Source organism: Esox lucius, chromosome 7 (assembly GCF_011004845.1).
Source record: "Esox lucius isolate fEsoLuc1 chromosome 7, fEsoLuc1.pri, whole genome shotgun sequence".
In the NCBI taxonomy this organism is placed as follows: Eukaryota; Metazoa; Chordata; class Actinopteri; order Esociformes; family Esocidae; genus Esox; species Esox lucius.
The window spans coordinates 36,744,048-36,769,043 of NC_047575.1; the positions used below are offsets into that span (position 1 = coordinate 36,744,048).

At 39.5% G+C, this 24,996-nt stretch overlaps 1 protein-coding gene across 1 annotated transcript in view; it reads right to left on the bottom strand.

The window, feature by feature from the left end:
• The window catches only part of sgcd (sarcoglycan, delta (dystrophin-associated glycoprotein)), a 110,393-nt gene extending 87,339 nt beyond the window's left edge, over positions 1 to 23,054 (bottom strand). Inside the window, exons 1-2 of the mRNA XM_010870966.4 lie at positions 22,615 to 23,054; positions 2,578 to 2,763 (exon numbers count right to left, since the gene is read on the bottom strand). Coding sequence (XP_010869268.1) covers positions 2,578 to 2,763 — 186 coding nt within the window. The 5' untranslated portion in view covers positions 22,615 to 23,054. The remainder of the gene's footprint in view (positions 1 to 2,577; positions 2,764 to 22,614) is intronic.
• Between the last annotated feature and the right edge of the window lie 1,942 nt (positions 23,055 to 24,996).

The following is a 24,996-nucleotide window of genomic DNA, read 5'->3' on the forward strand; positions in this document are numbered from 1 at the left end:
GAATTGTGCTATATAAATAAACTTGCTTGCTATTGAAGCATGTCATGGCTGTATTGTCCTCATTTTGTGACTCTTCTTTGGTCCTCATATTGTCAGAAATCAACATCGCTTAAGCCATTGTGAGAATTGCACCACAACGTTTGTGAAGGTAAAAAAATACTTCAACCTGTGGAATCTGAGCATTAACAATTACAATATGAATGTACGTTTCATTGGAAGTGAATGTGCCTAGATAATGAGAACAACAGAAACCTCTCTGTTTAGATTATCTCCCTGTAGGTTGTGCTCTAATGACAGGAATGTTTACGATGGCCATATGGCATGGGGGTTGACTTCTAAACATTTTGAAACGCCCTTAATGTATAGGCTAGCTGGTAACCAACATTACAGAGAGAAGAGATTGAGTGAGATGAGATTGAGGTTGTGTAAGGAAGACCAGGTCCGTAACCTCATGAACAAGACTTTCTAATGCTGCAATAAATCAAACCTGATATAAAGGTTTTGCTAGATTCATGTATGTTTTGTTAGACAATGCAAGGAAATTGTATTTCAACACATTGTTTTTTTGTTTGTATTTCATCTTTTGTTAGTAGGTACTGAATCTGTTGGCTTCTGATATAACCTACTGACAGTTTAAGCTATAGGTCCTTCAGTACAAGGATGATGGTTATTTTCATTTACTGTTCATATTCTTATGACTGTTAAATATTATTTTAATGTGAAATATAAAGTTTGTCCGTAATGTATTTTTGCTGGACCGCGTAAGTTGAACTGGCCAAGAAGAGTGAATGTCTCTTTCTTACTTACTTACCGACCGACCGACCCTTGTTAAATAGGTCCTGCATTCAAATCTTGTCACAGTCGAAGTAAATTATACATTAGGCTATGTTCCGGATAGATAAAGACTTCGCTAGCTACAACCTTCAGTCGCTGTGGTATAGTATGCCTAAAAAAAAAAATGTCATGGTTATGTTGAGACTTTTTGTGGTGAATTTTCAAAATACGCATCCGTGCATGCTTTTTGGGTGAGGATAGACCAAACCTTTGCTGGCTACAACCTTCAGTAGCTACGTTATAGTGAGCCTACAATAAAACTGTTTGTATTGCGACTATTTCTGGTGGATTTTCGAAGTTAGCATCCATGCATGATTTTTGGGGTAATATAGGCTAGATAAAAACCGCTTGGGGAGTAAAAGAGTAGGGGTTTCCAAGATTCTCTCGTCTTTTCACTTGACGAAAAAGTCAGTTATTGTCACCTATATTCATAGTTATTGTATCAATGTCATTCATGAATGAAAGAAAAACAAATGTTTTTGTGCCATGAAATAGCTTTGGCTGTGTTAAGTTCAAGTAATAAGTAATAGATACTAGTAAGCCTATTACTGGCTAATAAGCTGTTAAAATGGCCTGTGCCCAAAGCCATACATTTCATAGATGCTGTTTGTGGTGGAGGGAAACTAAATAAGAAATGCTTTTCAGTTTAACACAATGCTTAATGATGTCTAGCGAAATATTCAAACTTGGCGTGATGTTAATGCGTGACAAAATGATCTTATTTTGAGATGCTGTACCGACACTGGTCAAGCATATAACACCGTGGTGTAGTGGTTAAAGACACAGCCACTCATGGGGGAGACCCAGGCTTGCCTGGTTCCTTTTCTGGTTGAATTTAGTGTCAGACCCCAAAAACACATGCTCAAAAAAACAAATTTGTGTGCATTCATTTACCTGGATAAATTTTTTGCAATGATTTAACATCTCACATTAATTTATGTCAATACAGTTTAGGATCTATAATGTCTAACAAATGCAGAACAAATGCAGTTGGACACATCAGACATCCAAACTGCTTTGAATCGCAATATTCAATACTGATGAACCTTGAGTGCACCCACTTTCAGAGAAATGTATTTCTCATTAAACTCAATAGTGAAACATCAACCTGACCTCATGGTTTATTCAAACAACTAGGGATGTCTAATGTCTCATTGTAGGTGCTGATGATTACTAAGCTGAAAGCATCCAGATTCTCAAAATGTCATGGCTCAGATGGCTTGAAGTCCAGACTATGAAGAAAAACGAATGTTAAACTACAGAATAGTACAGTGCAGCACAGGACCTGAAGTTAATCTAATCCTGTGTAATCTACTGTAGTGTATTGATGTCACCTATAGTCTCAATCGGAAGTGATGGGGGCATTGGTCTCAGACGGACACCTTGATGTTGTTGCACTTGTATACTAAACATGCCCTCAATGGAACTCTTAGGTTGCTTGTAAACTAACTTCATGCAGATATGGAAGGAAGAGAGAAAGAGGGGAGAGGAGGGGATGAGGGTCCCCTCGTTTGGAGTTAGCTAAATGGACTGACACCGGAGCAGATTGCGCGCTGTGGGGTAAAATTAAGGCGCCAGGCTGAAATGCCACAGCTCTCAATTACCAGCCCGTCATTACTGCCCCTATGGAGAAAAGTCCTATTATTCCAGCATAGTTCTAAGCAAATAAAATAATGAACAACCCAAGTGTGTTCTCATACAAAATAAATCCTAAATAAGAGCCAGGTGGGGAGGATGACTTACTATGGTGAAGTTCATGACCTTTAGAATCCAGACAGTTAAAGCAAGGTTGACCAGGATCAGGATCATTAACAGGAGCACGAAGAAGTAAAGGCAACGTTTCCGCCAGCCATAAATCCCCACTTTGTACACATGTGGTTTCTCTGAGCTCTGGACATTGTTCCTATGTGTGCACTGTTCTTGGGTCATCTGGAAGAGAAGAGCAAAGAGATGATAAGCGACATCCTGTAAATGAAGACAATGCAAGGAAGTCAAACCTAGACCAAGGTCTTCATCGCAAGCAGAGCCCCGTCTACAACCAACACTTGTCCAAAGCACTACATTCTGGCCGTGCTGTTGAGCTATAGTCAGCCATTGAGTTGGGACACAATGAAAAACAGTTTAGTTAGGAATGAAACTGAGTAATTATCCCATAAGCTTTCTATTTCTCAATGACTCCTGCTCAGCCCCATTGATGTGTTGATAGGGTCCATTAATGATGATTCTAATTGTCCACTGGTAAAGTGGGAAATGCCATTGTTCACTTCGAGAGCCAATATAATAGCATAATAACTCTGTAAAATACAATTTACTGTCTACAGCAGTTTGAGTGGCTAGCTTCACTGCCAAAGCCAATCACATTTTACAACCAAACACATTCACTGCTAACTGAAACAAATGACACCAGATAGACCCTGTAAAAACTGTAAAGCATATCAGCAAATCTGAAAATGTGATCGTGTTATTGGCATGTCAGTGATTTTATGTACGGGAATAGTAATCAGTAAGGGCCTTTGTATGGGTTCTCACTGTCATCTAGTCCCTACTGAATTACTACACAAACCTTTTTTTGCAGAATTGAGACTACACCAGGAATTGTGTAGTGAATTGTAGTGTTTATCAGGTAAATCAGGTAGTAAACTTTTATGCTGGAAAGTATTCATTACATGTTGGTTAGTAAATACATACAACTCCTTGCAAAAGTATTAAAATCCATGACAAATTCTCTTATATTACAAATAGTACATTGACATTTCGTTCTGTTTGTCAATTCTTTAAATTCTTTATTGTATGTTGACATTGGTTATATGTTGGAAAATAAACAAAAAACGTATGTGTGTTGCTTGCATAAATATTTAAATCCCTGTGCTGAGGAAGCTCCCAGTTTAAACAGACAAAAGGACACACATATATTACCATTGGCCTCCAACTGTGAACCATTAAAATGGATGTGACAATTTCTAGATACAACATCCCCACTGTTGAAGGATCATTGGGCAGGCTGTGAATCCAAAGGAGACGTGTGACCAAAGACCATTCTACGTAAGTTAGAGATGCATAACTACAAATACATTGGTTAGGAAAAGGGTATGAAATAATAACCATTTAAATATCCCAGGGGGCACAATTGGATCAATAAAAAGGAAGTGGAAGCGGCATTATATCCCCCAGGCATTGCCAAGAAAGCGCTGTTCCCCAAAACTCAAACAAAGCTCAAACAAGATGGAGAATTGTTTTAGAAGCTACAGAGACCAAATGTCACATTTTAAGGGGGTAGACTTTCTTCTCTGTGAAGCCATTAGCTTGTTAGCTTGGATATGTCATTTGCTGATTAAGTAGGTGGAAAGCAGGGCATTTTTCTTTTTTGTTTGCAAGTTCACACCAGTCTGGCCTGTACTTGAAGCCCTACCATTCGCAGTATAATTATTCACAAAAATTAAATGATAACAAAAACTCTCATTAGTAAAGTCCCTCTCACAAGGCAAACTTTGAATGGAAGGTGTTCTAAACAATGAAAACACAGCCAACTGTCTAATTCATTTAATTCAGGACATGAAAAAGGCATTGTTTCCAACTTTATTCATGAACCCCCCCAATATTACAGACAGGTCAATGTAACCCCCTTAGAAATGAACGAGAATCCTGGGATCCATTGACCCTGACCACCCCAAAACGTGTTACAAATCTAAGACGTTGCTTCCAACCAACCTGAATAACCAGGTGCAACTCTGACAAGAAGAAAAGGCTTAAATCACTCAGACACTTTGTTTTACTCTACTGCAAGTGATGAATGGATCTCAACATAGTTGTATAGCTTCTGTAAATTCAGACTGGGAAGAAACAGAGTGGAGATGAATACATTATTAGCACAAACTTTTTAAACATGATGGCATTCACAAGCAGTTCTAATTTTCACTTCTATTACACAATATTTTCAACAGCTATATAGGCACTTTTCTGTCCTTTGACTTAATCTACAGACATACTGTTATATAAGGAAGCTAAGTACAACTAATTGGCTTATTTTAAAGGTATTAACACCACATTCAATAACCTGCTCTGCTCTGAATCATTGTGATCGCAATAATTTAAAGCCATTGAGCTCCAGTTACACAACAGTGTGCTTTACCACTGCTGTCTGCAGGGCACCATGAATAGTTTAACACCTGCATGTTTTTTTTCCTTTCATATGCATTCAGTAGTGAGCTGTTCAAAAGAGTGTTTATAAATGGATAGTCTCTGCTTATCACCAAGCATTTAAACCTAATTAATGCAAAAACAAATAGAGGTACCCATTGGCCTTAAAATGCCCTCCAAAATATAGTAAATGCATGAGATACAGTTGTGCTCATAAGTTTGCATACCCTGGCAGAAATTGTGAAATTTATGCATTGATTTAGAATATTTTATTTAAGGATAGTGAGCATATGAAGCCATTTAATATCACATAGTTGTTTGTCTCCTTTTTAAATCATAATGATAACAGAAATCACCCAAATGGCCCTGATCAAAAGTTTACATACCCTTGAATGTTTGGCCTTGTTACAGACACACAAGGTTACACACACAATTAAAGGTCAATTTCCCACACCTGTGGCTTTTTAAATTGCAATTAGTGTCTGTGCATAAATAGTCAATGAGTTTGTTAGCTCACACGTAGATGCACTGAGCAGGCTAGATACTGGGCCATGGGGAGCAGAAAATAACTGTCAAAAGACCTGTGTAACAAGGTAATGGAACTTTATAAAGATGGAAAGGGATATGAAAAGATATCCAAAGCCTTGCAAATGCCAGTCAGTACTGTTCAATCACTTATTAAGAAGTGGAAAATTCACAAAGGTCAAGTAGACCAAAAAAGATTTCAGCCAAAACTGCCAGAAAAATCGAAAGGTAACCTCAGGAGAAATACAGGCTGCTCTGGAAAAAGACAGTGTGGTTGTTTCAAGGAGCACAATACGATGATACTTGAACAAATATGAGCTGCATGTTCGAGTTGCCAGAAAGAAGCCTTTACTGCGTAAATGCCACAAAAAAGCCCAGTTACAACATGCCCAGCTTCTGACAGCTTCTGGCACAATGTAAATTGGAGTGACGAGACCAAATTAGAGCTTTATAGTCACAACCATAAGCACTGTGTTTGGAGAGGGGTCAACAAGGCCTATAGTGAAAAGAATACAATATCCACTGAGAAGCATGTTGGTGGCTCACTGATGTTTTGGGGGTGTCTGAGCTCTAAAGGCACAGGGAATCTTGTGAAAATGTATGGCAAGATGAATGCAGCATGTTATCAGGAAATACTGGCACACAATTTGCATTCTTCTGCACGAAAGCAACGCATGGGATGCTCTTGGACTTTCCAGCAAGACAATGACCCTAAGCACAAGGCCAAGTTGACCCTCCAGTGGTTACAGCAGAAAAAGGTGAATGTTCTGGAGTGGTCATCCCAGTCTCCTGACCATAATATCATTGAGCCACTCTGGGGAGATCTCAAACATGCGTTTCATGCAAGACAACCAAAGACTTTGCATGACCTGGAGGCATTTTGCCAAGACGAATGGGCAGCTATACCACCTGCAAGAACTCATAGACAACTATTACAAAAGACTGGACGCTAAAGGGGTCAATACACAGTATTAAGAGTGTGTAAGGGTATGCAGACTTTTATTCTTGACTGTTCATTCTTTTCTTTGTTTCCATGTTTTGTTTTATGATTGTGCCCTTCTGTTATAACCTAGAGTTGAATATGAATCCCACAAGAAATTGAAGACGTGTTTTTCCTGTTCACTCAAACTTATGCAAACTTTTGAGCACAACTGTACCTTGTGCAGTATAATGATAGCTGAAATGATAGCTGAAATATTTCTCAGGACTAATGTATCGAACACATTGCTCTGAAGAATACACATGATCAAAGACAGGGAAGGAAGGCAGGGAAAGCGAAAACTGTGTTTGCCTCCCTAGAATATATCTGTTGTAATAATTCAAAAGTGCTTTTTACACCTATGGCTATAATTTAACAAATGAATGAACTACATTATATGAATTATTACATTAACAAATGCACTGATGTGGAAAAATTATATTATATATCTATCTGATTGGTCAACTTGGATAAAAAAATAAATAAAAATGCCACATTCAGTGTGCCCAAAAATGGTTGACCTAGGTTTATGCAACCTAATTTAGGAGGCATTCGATTCAACTTGTCATCTTTCTTTCCATTTTTACCTGTTATTAAGGGATGGCTCATCTGGGATGGCACCAGTGGCACTGGTCAAGTAAGATCACTCTGGAAGCCAAGTTCGAGGGAAATAAATCCATATTACAAACAATATAAATTATCTGGCTAACTTTAGGGAGATCTCCTCAAAGATAAGGATGGCAACAGAACATCAACACACCACCAGCTCCGTTGTTTGTCAAGCGAGGATGTAGGCTATGGAGTCAGCCCTCTAACTGTCAGAATCCTATTAGAGGTCCAACTTGTAACCCCCCAAACCATTTGCTGGATGTGAGTCCTTCTCTAATGTTTATGTTAAGTAATGCAATTTAGCCCTTCCAAGTTGGGGGCCAGTGTCAAATGATTCAAAACAGGCATCTTGCTTTTCTGAGATCCAGAGCAAGCACAATCACATGGTCTACCAGTATGGAGTTCCAATGCCGTGCATCAAATGCAAATCATCATCCTTTTAACAGAGTGCTTCCCCACATACCTTTCCTCTTCAAATACTGTGATTCATTCGATATAAAGTTTTATCTTGAAGGCAGCACCATGTTAACAGCTATCTGAAAAACAGTGGCGTCGTTAGGCCTGGGCCTCTCAAATTGACCCCCCCCCCCCCAAAAAAACCCTGCCCTTCATCTATACAGCTACAATTCCGATCGCGCGTTATGAAAATGTAGACATGTAGGCCGCTAGCGTGTACATCAAAAATATCCACATGTACATTCAAAACCCTGTACTTTCTGTCCCGGGTGGGATAGAGGGTTGGGCTAAGCCCCGAATGTACTGTGATCCTAGCGATGCCTCTGCTGACAAATAGTTGCCTAATCCAAGCAAGTCCTATCTGAAAAATATAAAACACCAGGTATCCTTGTACTGAGAAAGATGCATCAACAGTAAATTACTAAATCACGTTTAATATTCGTCGGCTAATATTATCATAGGTATGATCTGTTTTTACCAGCCAAAACCGGATAACATTTTATTTGCACTTCATTGGTCACTAATCTGGTTATGAGTGCCCACTTTTGCACACACGATGATCATGCACGCAACAACTGAGGCCCGCAACTGTTATTTGGGTTCAAATAACAATGCTTTTAAAACATCAAATAAAAAAATGCAACATGCAACGTAACATAATTATTCTGAACACATATTTGTTATCCAATAGAAGTATTCCCTGAAGTAATCAAAGATTTTTCAAAAGGGCCTGTAATCTGATTACAATATTTTAGCTGGTAACGTATGGGATTACAGTTACTATTTTTTGTAATCCGTTACTCCCCAACTCCAGTTATGACAGCCTTATAGTAGCTAATGTGCTGCCTATATTATAATGTATTTCTTTCCCATACAGTGTTCAGAATGAAACACTTCTGGTTGGCTAACCAGGCTTCTCTCAAAGCAACAAGAATATGTTACAGACATGGTCATACAGAATGACACCATATATGCCTTGAAGAAATAAAGCAAAGAATAATCCAGGACAATCAAGTCTTTCATACCATTCAACAGTGCAGTCTGGCCATAACTGATCATGTCCTAAAGAGAAATTAAATTTGCATGAAGCGGTTGGACAGAGTGCCCTTTGAGAGGAACTCTGAATGAGTAAAGGAGCTGTCAGTTGAGTTTGTTCAAGTGTCTATTCACATTAGGCATTTTCTCTGAAATAACTTTTGCAATTGTAAATATTTGTGATGCTGACAACACCTGATTACTGGCAACAACACTTTGCAAAAGCTGAGCCATTGTTTTCCTATGGAGAAACTGGTGCAACTGAGGTCTCCCTGTGTCTAGTCCTACATCACTGAGTGCCCTACCTAGCAGGGAGCACAGTTCAGACAGCTCGTTGTGTGTTGTCAGCTTTACAGCTCCATAAGTACTGATGTTTTTGTTTTGAGGATTGAGGAGTTAGATGGCAGCCCATAAAATGCTATATATATTTTGATGAAGCTGGCTTCAACTTCACAAAAAAAGGAGAGGGAAGAATGAAGTAAGTCAGCGTGCCACGATCAATGTCCCTGGTCAGCGTGGATGCAACATTACCATCTGTGCTGCAATCATCCGGTAGTGACCCACCATGTTACCTTGATGCCAAACAATGAAGAGACTCCAACTTTTTTTTTTTTTATTACCTCACTGACACCCTCATTCCACAGGAAGGAGGAGGCGTGGAACAGAATGGATGCAGTTTGTGGTGATTTAGGACAATGTCAGATTCCATCGTGCAGCACTGGTATGTAAAATGGTTTGAAAGCTGCCTATGTGTTGTGACAGTGTTCCTTCCACTCATACCCTCAATGTCTGAACCCAATTGAGAGTTTTTTTTCCTTCTGGAGAGAGAAAGTGTATGACCGCTAACCATACAACCCGGCAACACGTCCAAATATCCATTTCCAGAATTGCGAGGAATAGAAATTGCTTCAACCAATGGAAAAAACGTAATAGAATCAATTCATAAGTGATTGTGGAACTTTCTGATTAATGGGTTTTACCACTAGTATTCCAATGTGGCTATGCTTGAATATTTTCTAATCAATAGGTGACAATATTTGTTTTTATAAAGATGTTATCTGAAAATAAATTCCTTTTGCAATATGCACAATGAGAGTCTATTTCAATGGTTGTGTTCATATCTGAGAGCATAGACCTTGATATGGAGAAAGGTATCAAGTCATTTGAGAAAAACATATACACTACCGTTCAAAAGTTTGCGGTCACTTAGGAATTTCCTGTTTTCCATGAAAACATGCATGGAATGAGTTTGAATAGGAAATATAGTCATTGACAAGGTTAGAAATAATGATTATTAATTGTGTCTTTCAAGCTTTGCTTTCGTCAAAGAATGTTCATTTTTCAGCATTGCAGTCTTTTGGCATTCTACAGTGGATATAAAAAGTTTACACGCCCCAGTTAAAATGCCATGTTCTTGTGATGTAAAAGAATGAGACAAAGATAAATCAGAACTTTTTCCACCTTTAATTTGACCTACAATGTGAACTAAGTCTATTAGCATGGCACATCTTGACGTGTCAATATTTGCCCACTCTTCTTTGCAAAAGCGCTTCAAATCTGTCAAATTGTGAGGACATCTCCAGCTCAGATCACCCCACAGCTCAGATCACCCCACAGATGTTCAATTGGATTTAGGTCTGGGCTCTGGCTGAACCATTCCAAAACGTTAATATTATTTTGGTGAAGCCATGCTTTTGTGGATTTGGTTATGTGCTTGGGGTTGTTGTCGTGCTGAAAGGTGAACTTCATCTTCAGCTTTCTAACGGACGCCTGAAGGTTTTGTGTCAAAATTGCCTGGTATTTGGAACTGTTCATAATTCCCTCCACCCTGACTAAGGCCCTGGTTCCAGCTGAAGAAAAAGATGCCCCAAAGCATGATGGCGCCACCACCATGCTTCACTGTGGGTATGGTGTTCTTTGGGTGATGTGCAGTGTTGTTTTTGCGCCAAACATACCTTTTGGAATTATGGCCAAAAAGTTCAACCTTGGTTTCATCAGACCATAACACATTTTACCATGTGCTTTTGGGGGACTTGATGTTTGTGTTTGCAAACTTCAGCCGGGCTTTGATGTTTTTCTTTGTAAGAAAAGGCTTCCGTCTTGCCACCCTACCCCATAGCCCATTCATATGAAGAATCCGGTAGATTATTGTCACATGCAGCACACAGCTTGTACTTGTCAGAAATTCCTGCAGTTCCTTTAATGTTGCTGTAGGCCTCTTGGAAGCCTCCTTGAGCAGTTTTCTTCTCATCTTTTCATCAATTTTGGAGGGATGTCCAATTCTTAGTAATGTCACTGTTGTGCCATATTTTCTCCACTTGATGATGACTGTCTTCACTGTGTTCTGTGTTTTATTTAATGCTTTGGAAATTATTTTGTACCCTTCTCCCATCTGATATCTTTCAATCATGAAATCCCTCTGATGCTTTGGAAGCTCTCAGCGGACCATGGTTTTGCTCTGAGATGCAACTAAGAAAATGTCAGGAAAATCCTACTAGAACAGCAGAACTTTATTTGTGATTAATCAGAGTCAGTTATAAGAGGGTGTGCACACTTATGAAACCAGGTTATTGCAAGGTATTTATGTAAAAAACTTCCACCTTGAAGATTTAAGTTTGTTTTTCAATGGAATTGTTCACATTATAGGTCACATTTCAAGTGGAAAAAGTTCTGACATGATTTATCTTTGTGATCAGTGATGTATTTAGGTATGGGCGACATAGGCAGCAGCCCAGGCAAACATCTTGCTGGGTGCAGCACAAGATACCGGCACATAAAACATCATAATGGTGACATTTGCGTGATTGTTTGTTCGACAGGCAGATTACTGCCTAGGAAGATCTCCCATGCAGAAGTACGAGATGGGAAGGTCTCCCCAATGGAAGCATGAGGTAGGGGGAGCTGGGGAAACAAATTGCACATCTCCAACTTTGTACAGTACTAATGCTGTTAGTAAAATCAGTCACACTATGAAATGTTAACAAATAAACCACAAATTCAATTCATCTGTGAGAATATAGTTTTGTTGAATTTTTTTCTGGTTTGTGCAACATTTTTAAGAATAATATAAAACCAGTCTGCACACCACCAATTGGTATAGTCTTGACTCTTGGTTGATAGTGCCGGTGGATGGGTAATGTATTGATGCTCGGGTGCCAAATCAACACAAATGGAAAAGGTCTAAACCGTCAAGGGGCCCAGTTTAGGAAAAGAGAGGAGAAACATGCACAAGATTAAGGTATGTAGCTATGTCATCCTTTTAGGAGTATTATATTATGCATGTAAAGAAATAGGCTAGTATAACATTTGTGTTTGTTAGCCTATGTTGCTTGCCACGCTATTACACACAGGTGGATCATATTCAGTTGTCTGAACAGAACAGGGGGTTCCCCCAGGGAGCCATACAAGCTAGAACCGCCACTGGGCTTGGGGTCTGGTGACTGTGCTGGCCACTCTATTACAGACAGAATACCAGACTGCTTCTTCCATAAATATTTATTGCATAGTTTGTTGAGAGATTGCATTAAGCACTCCTCTTTTCATTTGGTTTGCATTTGACACATTTTCTTCTTTGTGATCTTAACACCTCAAACTTAGATTTATTTGTCCTTAACACTTTTTTCCAATCTTCTTCTATCCAGTGTCTATATTATTTTGCCCATCTTAATCTTTTCTTTTTATTGGCCAGTCTGAGATATGACTTTTTCTTTGCGACTCTGCTTAGAAGGCCAGCACCCTCTCCCCTGTTGATGTTGGGACTGGTGTTTTGCGGGTACTACTTAAGGAAGCTGCCAGTTGAGTACCTGTGGAGCATCTATTTCCCAAACTAGACACTCTAATGCATTAGTCATCTTGCTCAGTTGTGCACCAGGGCCACCCACTCCTCATTTTATTCTGGTTAGAGCTAGTTTGCACTGTTCTGTGAAGGGAGTAGTACAAATCGTTGTACGAAAGCTTTAGTTTCTTGGCAATGGTTCACATGGAGTAGCCTTCATTTCTCAGAACAAGAAAAGACTGATGAGTTTCAGAAGAAAGTTATTTGTTTCTGGCCATTTTGAGCCAGCAATCGAACCCATTAATTGCTGATGCTCCAGTTACTCAACTAGTCAATAGAAGGACAGATTTTTTTTCTTCTTTAATAAGCACAATAATTTCGAAAGGGTTTTCTAATGTTCAAAAAGCCTTTTAAAATGATAAACTTGGATTAGCAAACACAACGTGCCATTGGAACACAGGATAGAATAGGCCTTTGTACGCTTATGAAGATATTCCATTAAAAATCAGCTGTTTCCACTTACAATAGTTATTTACCATATTAACAATGTAAACACTGTATTTCTGATCAATTTGATGTTATTTTAATGGACAAAGTGGTGTACCACACAAACTCACAGAGTGGGCGCTGTAGCCCATAGTGGGCAAAAAATTGCCTATCATCTGTTGTATCATTCACCACAGAGGTCCAAACTGCCTCAGGAAGCAACATCAGCACAAGAACTGTACATCAGGAGATTCACAAAATGGGTTTCCATGGTTGAGCAGCTGTACGCAAGTGTGGAATTATATGACTGTATGTTTCATTGGAAGTTAAATGTGCCTAGATAATGAGAACAACAGATTCTCTCTGTAGGTCACCCTGCCAACCTCAGGAATGTGGAATGTTTACATTGACCATTTTGGCATGTGGGTTCTCGTGGAGATTTGATCTGTGATAGGTAGACACACCCTTCAATGTATATAACCGCTAGCAACCATCTTTACAGTGAGATCATTTTAGCATGTTCATTATATAGGACAACTCTACTGCATTATTCCAATAAATACTGAATGTATTTTCTCCCTTGATTTGTACAGGTTCTCTATTATTTAATAACTACACATAACCACTAAATTCTAGCACAAGCCTCACATCAACATGCATAATGCCAAGCTTTGGCTAAAGTGGTGTAAAGCACGCCGCCATTGGACTCTGTTCTGGAAATGTGTTCTCTGGATTGATGATTCACTCTTCACTGCCAGACTGATTGACAAATCTGGGCGTGGCGGATGCTAGGAGAACGCTACCTACCAGAATGCCCAGTGCCAACTGTAAAGGTTGTTGGAGGAGGGATAATGGTCTGGGTCTGTTTTTCAGGGTTTGGGCTAGACCCCTTTTAGACAATTGGGTGCTTCCAACTTTGTGGCAACTGTTTACGGAAGGCCCTTTCCATCTCTAGCATGGCTGTGCCCCTGTGCACAAAGCGAGATCCATAAAGACATGGTTTGATGAGATTGATGTGGAGGAACTTGAGTGGTCTGCACAGAGCCCTGACCTCAACCCCATTGAACACCTTTGGGATGAATTGGAATGTCGATTGCAAGCTAGGCCTTCTCATCCTACATCAGTGCCTGTCCTCACAAATACTATTTTGGCTGAATGGGAACAAATTCCCACAGAGACACTCCAAAACCTTGTGGAATGCCTTTGCAGAAGAGTGCTGGTGTTACAGCTGAAAAAGGGGGGGGGGGGGGGGCACTCCATATGAATGCCCATGGTTTTGGATTGGGATGTCCAACAAGCTCATATAGGTGTGATGGTCGAGTGTCCACATACTTTTGGCCATATAATGTACTTCAACCCACTTTGGGTTTCATATCTCAATAAGTATACAAACTGTGGCAAATTCTGCAGTCAGGCTTAACATACAATTTCAGGCTGTTATAATGTTTTCATAAATTCCACAATGCAATATATTCTTATGCTAAAGGTATGGCTTGTGGAAAATTAAACTATGATTTGAGAAGGGCATGGTGGTTTCCCCTATCTTCCTTACTGTTTCCTTAGAGCTCTTCAGTATGCGCTGTGGCATCCTGCATTGGAGACAGTTTCTTTATGGTAATACCATTACCCTTAGTACCAATCAGTCATTCTGCTCCCTTGCAGGACTAGAGCAGAGAAACAAAAGCAAGTAAATCCAGAGTTGACCCTGTTTGTACAGTAATCAGGAAGGAACTGCCAGCCCTTTGGAGCGACTGGAGTGGGCAAGGGCTACACTCTCAGGAAAAAAACACCAATTGTACTTAATGTGATACTAAGGCCTTACCCTGTATACAAAGAATAGGAATGATGGAACTTATAACATAGTATCCTCAAACTTCTCTGGAAGCCCCAGCCATTCCATATATTTGAACGAGTTTAGAACTGACAGTTGATTCATCAAATACTTGATTTGTATAAATAGGCTAGTTCAGGGCAACTATGTTTGTGACAAAGTTATTTGTTTTATCTGAAATCCCACTTCGGACACCAATGTAGGAAACTGTTGGGGTATTGCCAACAGGGATTCAAACCTCAGTTTGAACATTGTTGAGCCAACACCATTATTCCAAGACTTCTACACCTCTTGACCCGGTCATAGAATGTTGGTTTATGGTTATTTTATTTGATATCCCAAATTATATTAAGTGGTTTCCAATTCACTTAAAATCAATGTCAATAATGATACAAAATTAGGCTGCAAATAAATTAAACCTGAAGTACGTAGCTTTCAAGAACAGGAAAGTATTTCCACCTAATTAAAATAACTATTTTATATGAATTATCTGTTTTCTCACATATGTTTATTTTAAAAGCAAGTTAAATCTGACCAACTGAGTCATTTAAGGAGATAGGTGTGCCTTTTCTTTGGATTACAACAGCTGCATCCTGGGTTTGATCATCGAAATGGCAAATTGGAGATCATCCAGCACACTAAGACGTGATCTGTATTTGTTGATGCTATATGTGCCTTCTGGAATATCTCATGGTGAACTTTGAGAAAAATATGAATTTTGGATGAACTATCCCTTTAATATGATCTACTGAGTGGATCTACATTTGTGTTGCATTTTGTGAGTCCTTATGTTACGTATATGTGTGGGGATTTCAATATTTCAAATATCTGTTTTCGGGGGTTGCATGTGAAAAGGTTTCAGAACCCCTGTTCTATGGTACATAATGTCATTAAAAGATTCAGACAATCCAAAGAAATCTCTGTATGCCAGGGACAAGGCTGAACACCAATATTGAATGGCCGTGATCTTCGGGCCCTCATGTGGCACTGCCTTAAAAACAGACACGATTCTGTAGTGGAAACACAGAACACAGTACGTCGCAACATCCACAAATGTACAGTAAGTTAAAACTCTCCATGCAAAGAGGAAACTACATATAAACAAGATCCAGAAATGCTGCTGCCTTCTCTGGGCGCAAGCTCATTTAGGATGGGCTGAGGTGAAGTGGAAAACTGTCCTGTGGTCTAATTAATAAAAATTAGAAATGCTTTTTGGGCAGGGGCGACTGGTCATTAGGGGCAGGTGGGGCACATTGTTATTTTTATTTCTCCAAGATTACTTCCTATAATTTATTATCTATGATTATAGCATCTTTCTAAATTTCATATCATTTGTGTTAGGATTTTATTTAATGTTCATTGGTCCCTGCCTTGCTGCTTCAGACTGCGTTCAGCTGGTTCGAGTTCGCAGTAATAGGCCATAGGCTAAGCGTCAATGTAGGGCTAGCCGGGGCGACTGGTCATTAGGGGCAGGTGGGGCACATTGTTATTTTTATTTCTCGAAGATTACTTCCTATAATTTATTATCTATGATTATAGCATCTTTCTAAATTTCATATCATTTGTGTTAGGATTTTATTTCATGTTCATTGGTCCCTGCCTTGCTGCTTCAGACTGCGTTCAGCTGGTTCGAGTTCGCAGTAATAGGCCATAGGCTAAGCGTCAATGTAGGGCTAGCCGGGGCGACTGGTCATTAGGGGCAGGTGGGGCACATTGTTATTTTTATTTCTCGAAGATTACTTCCTATAATTTATTATCTATGATTATAGCATCTTTCTAAATTTCATATCATTTGTGTTAGGATTTTATTTCATGTTCATTGGTCCCTGCCTTGCTGCTTCAGACTGCGTTCAGCTGGTTCGAGTTCGCAGTAATAGGCCATAGGCTAAGCGTCAATGTAGGGCTAGCCCCTCGCTCACAATGCAATGTACATGTGAAAATATTAATATGCATGCTCAGAATGTTATCAATGTCGATTACACAAAATGTAATGCCAAGTGGGTCTGACAGCCGGTAGACCCACTACGGCGTAATTTCGTATTTCAGACCTGATTGGCTGTCTGTCTGGCGCCAGCATTAGGCAGCAAGAAGAGCGAGGATGGTAGGTTGTTTTAGCTAGCTTGTTAGCTTAACAAACGCCAGATAACTTGAATAAAGTGGATTTCATACTCGAGGACCAGTTTGAAATCCTTAATTTTTTAGGAGAAACTTGAAGTAAAGCGACTTGGTACCCATCAGCAATGGGATATTGTCATCACTCATACTTCTGGTAAAAGTAACTGCGGGTTTAACGAGGAGTGGCTTTTGAAGAAAAAGTGGCTAACGGTTATCATACAAAAGAATGCACTCTTCGGTTTTTCATGTCTGCTATTTGGTGGAGATGGTACTTGGTTGAGGACGGGTTACAAAGTTTTGAAATATCTTTCTGAGAGGATTTCATGACAGCAGCGGAAGTAATCTGGACAATGCTGTAAAATTGTGCTTACTTGGAAGGGTAAATGTCGCAGCCCAAGTTGACAGTGCATACAGGCGCTCCATTGAGCAGCATAACAAACAGGGGGAGCAATACAGGTACGTTCTCAGTCGGATCATAACGTATTCAACTGTGTTGAAAATGTGAAACCGAAAAAGGTGTCTTTTGCCACCTTTTTCTCTTGTGCTCCAAAACATGTTGCAGCACTTGCTGAGGCAACACAGAGACGCATTCCAAGGCCACACGCTGTACGATGGAACTTTAAAAGTAGAACTGTCAGTGCAGTTTGGGAAAACCGCACTGCGCTGCTCCTATGTATGGAGGACATACGCACACAACCAGGATGGGATGAGGCCACCATAAGTGAGGCGTACGGCCTGTCAAAAAAACTCAGCTGCTGGAATACATTTTCTTCCTTATGCCAGAAGTTGATGTTTTATACAACACTCTGTAGGTCACACTGAAATGGAGCATCGATGCATCTGGGATTAGCAGTGCGCTCACCCATTTCAAGGAGAATGTCCAGAATATGCGTTCACGATGCGTTCACAAGTTCATGATGGAACCGACGAGCCAGGCCGACGAGTAACCAACAAAGCGCCGGTGATGAAGGAGGCATGCAACACAGTCATCTCACAGGTGGAGCAGAGGTTTTCACAAAGTGACCACCTGATCGCTGCCAAGCTGGTTGGCAGCTTGCTCATCCCACAATTTGTCCTGTCATTCCCTACATCTGAGTTTGACTGTGCGGTGAAACTATGGCCTCTAGGAAATGAGGAAAAGTTGAAGTCTGAGCTGACCACTCTGTACCGCCACACTGAGCTTCACACTGGTAAGACGGCCCTGTCTCTCTTAAGATCCATCCATGAGAACAACCTAGAGGAGGCTTTTGCTTAGACCGTCATTCTACTGAAAATTATCATAACAACAACTATGATGACACCCGAGTCAGAGAGGAACTTTTCCACCTTGAAGAGGGTAAAAACCTTCACTCACAATACCATGGGACGACCGCGACTCAACGCATTTGCCACGTTGTCCATCGAAAGCCAGCTGATTCAGCAGCTATATGACTTAATTCCCAAAGTAATCGAAAAGTTTGCCCAGAGAAAGAACCGCTGTGGCACTTTTCTCTTCAAGTGAGCCCTCAGCCTTGGTGAGTGAAAGCATGTTTTATCATCCTGCCTTTGTGGTTCTGGTCCGTGCATTGGTCATATTTTTGTGCTGGATCGATTGAGTGTCAGTGTGTCCATGCTTATTTATTAAGGCTGTTGTCATAGAATAGATCTGTATCCCTAAAAAGTTGTCTTTGTACTTCCTTGTGGCTTTCAGTGGTGTTGAGCTCATTGCTGTTCAGGTATGGCCCTCTAGGCACTTTGGTTCTGAGCTTGGTTGCATTCCTAATTTAGGTTTGTAAATGTGTTGGTGGTTATTTTACATGTGTGTGAGAGAGAAGGAGAGCAATTACACAAGAAGGTCTCTCTCTCTCCAGTCTGTGTACTACAACACCTGGTGGAAGCATGCCGCTCCGTCGTTAAAAGTGTTTTGTGGAGCCACGCTTTTTGTTGATGTGTTAAATAAACACATCAGTAGCAAGAGGGAGTTTTGTAGCTTTACTGGTATATATCCTATATTTTGAAATGGTTTGTTCCCCACCAACTTTTTACATATAAAAACACCACTGTTTTGGGGAATCATGGACATCGCATCCTCCAGACAAATGAAAGGGACCATCCAGCTTTTTACCAGCGCACAGTAAAAAGCCAGCATTCGTGATGGTATGGGGGTGCATTAGTGCACATAGCATGGGTGACTTGCACTTGCATCTGTGAAGGCACCATGAATTCTGAACAATATATACAGGTTGTGGAGCAACATATGCATAAAGTATTTTTCGGGGAAGGCCTTGCTTATTTCAGCAAGACAATGACAAACCTCATTCTGCATGTATTACAACAGCATGGCTCAATAGTAAAAGAGTCTGGGTGCTAAACTGGCCTGTCTGCAGTCCTGACATGTCACCCTTTGAAAATATTTGGCGCGTTATGACACAGATAATATGACAAAGGAGACCCCGAACTGTTGAGCAGCTAAAATCCTATATCACGCAAAAAATGGGAATACATTTCACTTTCAAAACTACAGCAATTGGTCTCCTCAGTTCCCAAACGCTTACAGAACATTGTTAAAAGAAGAGGTGATGCAACGTAGTGGTAAACATGCCCCTATCCCAACTTTTTTGGAACATGTCGCTGGCATCAAATTCAAGTTTTCCAAAAACAAGAACATTTCTCAGTTTCAATATTTGATAGGTACATACGAAATATTTGTTTCAAAAATGTTACATTATACCAATAGGTTCAGAACGTTACCATGTTAGATCCTAGCTAAGGTCCTCCTATTATCTGCCAGCCCTATTATTGGTGGTTTATACTGGTTGGAGAATTAAATCCTCTCAAGGTCAGAATTGAAATGCACTGGGAAAACAATGGTACATTTTGCTATTAAATAATGCCGTTTCAGCTCTCCCACCACCCTTTTAAATAATTTGTTTCAATATTTTGAAAAAGATTTCATGTAAGAAATTTGACTTGCTTGATAGACCAGCCATCATGTAATATCAAGGTTTTCTTTACCAGAAGTATGTAAGGTAGGTACAACCTTCTCATTGCAGAGAAGGATATGATCAGTCATTTGAAAGCTATGGTGCTAACTGAGAAAAAGATTAGTACAGTACATCAAGTGATCTGATGTTGTCTTTCTTTTTCACGATAGCAGAAAATTCAGGATCATGTTGTAATGATTGTTTTAAATGGAGACTGTGCAGGAAGATCAAGTCTGTTTAAAAGACATGAGGTGACTAGTAATTAGTTAATACATTAAGTATTATTGACTGAAATGATCATTATGACACAATTAATGATTCATAAAACCTTGGCATAATTTGTTGGAACCCATGCCAAGAGCTGCAAGTGACTCTTCAGGACCACTGGATTTGATTGCTGCTCCCTAATGATCTTTTACAGTGAGCTGATGCACCTTAATGAAGGCCTAATGATCTGGAGAGAAACCAGAAACAACCTTTTGTACAACCACTAAGAGGATGCTTGCAGAATGTCAAACTGAGCATATGTTGCTCATCAAAATGCCATAATTAAGCAAAAAGGAGAGTGCATAATCAAAATATTTCAAATTTTTTAAAACTGTCCCAAAACATTGGATTATGAATACCAACAAAAACAATGGGCTATAGAGAGCCATTTTCACTTTAACTGCTTCCGCAGCATTTCGCCAAACTCTAGCCAAACTTGGAAGAACTGGTTATCATGTAACAACTTTTTAAAAGCTTAATCCACACTGTCACAGATACTATCTTTGCATCTCTGCCTGTCTTCCTCTCTCTATTCCGTTCACTATTTCCTACTCATACTTTTCCCCCTCTTTCCCCCCTCCCCTTTCTCTTTCTGATTTCCTTTCAGCAGAGAAATGACACAATCGAGCTAGATGTTAAGAAAGAACTATCATTGTGATGTGTGTGTGCTACATACTGAGACTCGGAACTGATTTGTGGATAAAAACTCAAGAAAATTCAGTCCCTTGGGAAAGTAGCAGCAAAATCTCATAGGACTGCCATTCACATGATGCAGAAGAATGGACACCTTTTTATCTGGGTTTTTTCACAGAAGCAATGAAGGAGTGCACTGTACAGTTCTGTCGAGTGATACTTCACAAAACCCTGACAGAAAGGGACCATTATTTGTTGACTTTTAATCTTCTTGCATCTATAGAATAATTATTGAGAAGACGGACGGTTGAAATATATGAACACAATTTGCCATTTGCGTCTAAAAACATAATTAAGAAATAATTAAAGTTGTCATCTGGTAAAAGCTGAGAATCTATACTTTAAACTCTATGCTGAGAGTCAATAATTTCTTAACTATTATTTGCCAATTTCTAAAAAATCCATGTGGATTTGTCATGACCACGCATTCATAACAAATTTCAATACGTTAACAGTAAACATGTTGTCCCCCATAAATGATAAATCCCAGCATGACAATTGAACTACTGTGTGACAAAAAAAAATTGTTAATCAGTAAGACATTTACCAAGTATTTTACCCAATTTTAATAAACACTGGGCCAGCCATATCTGAAATAGTGTGTGGATTACCCACACTGTATTGCTCTCGGTCAAACAGGCTGAGGGGAGTTAACTTGCAATTTTGAAAACTGCTCTGTGCAATCAGTGTAATTTTAACAAGACACATCATTCAAGTCTTGTCAAAATCATGTCAGTGGTAACGTAAGAATTGTTTGTGATGGACTCTATGTATGGTGACAAAGACAAATATGTAGTCCCCTCCCCGATTTCAACAAGACAAATAAATATAAACTGCCTGTATCCTCACTATATTAGGGTTAAGTAGTGTTCCAATGGATAAAACGGCAGCTGTTGTTCACAACACTATATTGGGAAGGGTGCCTGCCGAAGTCCCCCCACCCCCACATACAGATATTCAAGTAGCTGACACTGTCGTCAGTAGGAAGTAGTTAAGTATGGAAGGCAGCTCCCACTCAGACTATTGAAATACCTTCTCTGTTCTGCCACCCCAATGAGAGAAACAGCTTTTCTTAGAAGCTAGGACAACCCTGCACTTTTTCAGAAACTTTTTGAAACACCACATTCTTACAGAGTATCCAAAATAATCACACAGGTTGAATAATAATGTTTGCGTATAACAACTAATTTGCATTCCAACAAGCTTTTTTGGCCAATGTATTCCAATAATACCCCCCCCCCCCCTAATAATGTCAGTTAATTTTTTTTTAAAGCAATTGGTGAAGGAGCAATTAGTTGACAGATTATCAACTACAGAAATACAGACAAATAATAACAACAAAAGGTCCATTTTTAGGTGGTTGTGTGTCTTGAGGCTTGCAAATGTACTGTAGCTTTCTCAGTAGAGCTTTACAACAGTAAAGATGACGCTGCCTGAACTCTTTCCACATTAAGCACGTTCTTACTTATTTATAGAAACATGTTTCCCAGAGGGGCAAAGTAATTGAAACCAAATGTGGAGCCGACAGGGCTGTTATGGGGAAGAGGGCCGGCTAACCCGAATATTCACTTGCTAGCAGTCATAAGGAAAAAGAGAGTTACAGATATTTTTCTCAGAAAAGGTTTTTGCTTTCCGCCTCCATAACTTTTCCTGCAACACATTCATTTCCTACCTCAGTCAACAAGCTCTGTGAACCGCAGGTTTAACATAAACAGCTGTGATTTTTAGCAAAAACATAGAAACATAGAGTTTGCCATTATCAAATGATAATAGCAAACTTATTGCATTTTCTTCAGAACACAGATGCAATAGTGTAGTATATTAAGGACAGTTGTTCAATGCCCTTTCCACTAGTCAATAGTTACGAGTAGAAAAAGACAAAGTTCATTAAAACAATGACAAAACTTACCTTTCCCCTTATATAGTTTTCTCTTTCTTAATCCCGCACAATCTGTTTCTTTTATGGTTGTCTGTGAGCTCTCACTAAGGCAGGGTGTATCAAGCAGATAAAGTAGATTGAGCTCCTCTTAAAACTGCATGAGGCCTCCTCTAAAAGACTCCAGGCAGCCCCCTTGTCAGCTTTTCCAAAAACACACTCTTCAGCCAAGTCCCTGCCCAAGTTGAGAGGTATTTCCTGGACACTAGGCACACTCTGTTCCCTGCCTTCTCTTTCAAGGCTTCTGTATTCCGCTCTATTGTGCTAGTCCTGGGGACCAGAGAATCTGCACCTCTCTGTTAAGTCTGCTAGAACTGAGTTACAGCCTTATGGTCGCCAGCCAGATTTAGAAGCCCAGACACATGTGGGAAGTTAAAGAGGCAGGGCTGCCTGGATTGTGACAAGCCTCTCTGACAGTGTGTGTGTGTTTATCTCTGACCACTTTACAAAACTCAGCCAGTAGTTTTGAAAGTTGTGCTCACGCATGGGTGGAATGACCATCTGGCATTTCAGGCAAATAACAGATGGGCTGGACAATTCTGTAGTTGTAGGCTGGTCACAATTGACACAAAAATATTTTTGTATGTATGTATTTTAGCATATAGAAATGAAATGCTATTACAAATGATGTTTGGTGACCTGTTTTTGTTAAAGATCTTAGCACTATCTGCAGGTATTTTCATTTTTCCAACAGTCAAGAATCAGCTAAATATTATTATTACAAACCAATATATTTCATATTGCTTGGAGAGCGCAGCCCTCGCAAAGGCTTAGCACATGTGTCATCGTTATTAGCAAACAAGAAACCAGGCAAGCCTAGTTTAAGCCTAGTGCAATAAAAAGTGTTGAGTGATGTTGCCCACCCGAGATTCAAACCCGGGTTGGCTACATGAACGGCTGCATCTTTAACTGCCACGTCACAGAGCTATTCACTGGGTTTTGGTATAGCCTCTTGACATATCATTTTGTCACGCATTAACATCACGCCAAGTTGGAATATTTTGTTAGACACCATTAACCATTATGTTAAACTGAGTAATGTTTCTTTTTAAGTTTACCTAATATTAAGTTCTGCTTTTCTGATGTATCAAATACTTATGTCATGCAATAAAATGCTAATTAATTACTTAAAAATCATACAATGTGGATTTTTGTTTTAGATTTAACTTCCTAATGAAACAATATGAATGTCTTCAACATAATGTGCTGGAAAAATTTACTATAAAAGTTAGCAGCCCAACTATGAAAGTTAATGTCATCAATGACAACAGGGGAACATTTTAGTCTTGAAACAAAATGACTTATTTAGCAGAACACATATGCCTGCACTACTGAAGTCAAGTCAGCATTCACGGGGACATATCACCCAGTGTATGAATTTCAATATAGCATAAACTATTAGCTTTTATTTTATAAAATATGACACTTAAACAGGCAGGCAGATAACAAGCAAAGAACATAAGAAGCAAAGTGACAGCAAAGAACATTCTGAGACAAAACTTGGAAGGCAAACAAAATAGTTTAAGGTGAGTGCAGTGAGCTGGTGTGGATAAAATGCCAGGAACAATTATTGTGCTCACGAGTTACATGCTTCATCATGGGTAGTAGGTCACCCATGTATGATGTTACAAACAGAAATGAAAACAGGAAAAGAAGAAAACATTTTAAGAGAACCAGGAACCGGCATCTCCAGTGTTCCAGAATTTTTTTTAGATCATGGGAACCTATTTGTAATGTTGTTTTATTGTTCTGGGAAAGGTTTTTTTTCCAGTCACACAAAAAACTACTTTACAAAGCACTCTCTCTGTCACTTACATCTTACAAACATCCTTCCAGTGTCAGGAATGCCTGCTGAACTGCTTCACCTGTGTGTCCATGTTTAGACACACAGGTGAAGTGCGTCTAAACACTTCCGCCCCCAGCAGACAATTACCTCTATTCTGAAATAGAAAGAAGATATTAAAATTTTTACATCATGATATATGAATGTATTAACTTTTTTCAAGGCTGGTAATGGATAGCTATTATGTTTCACAATACAAACAATACGTTACAAGGTTGTTCAGTTAGAATAAACTGGAAAATTATCTTTCATTTCAACCATTGTGTAGTATGTTATAATTCCAATTTGGAACATGTCATGTGAGTTTGGTCTGCTTAAATTCCTGGAGTACATCTTTGATATGATGTGGTCTGCTAGTCTGTCCAGTCATTACACAAGTAATTCCTACACAGCCAGTGTGGTTAGGGCTGATGAATAATCATTATCTGACAGGCATGGTCCATCCTGCATCTCAAATCACAACAGAAGACTGCCCACAGACACAAGGGAATCATGGAGTTTTTGTTGTTGTT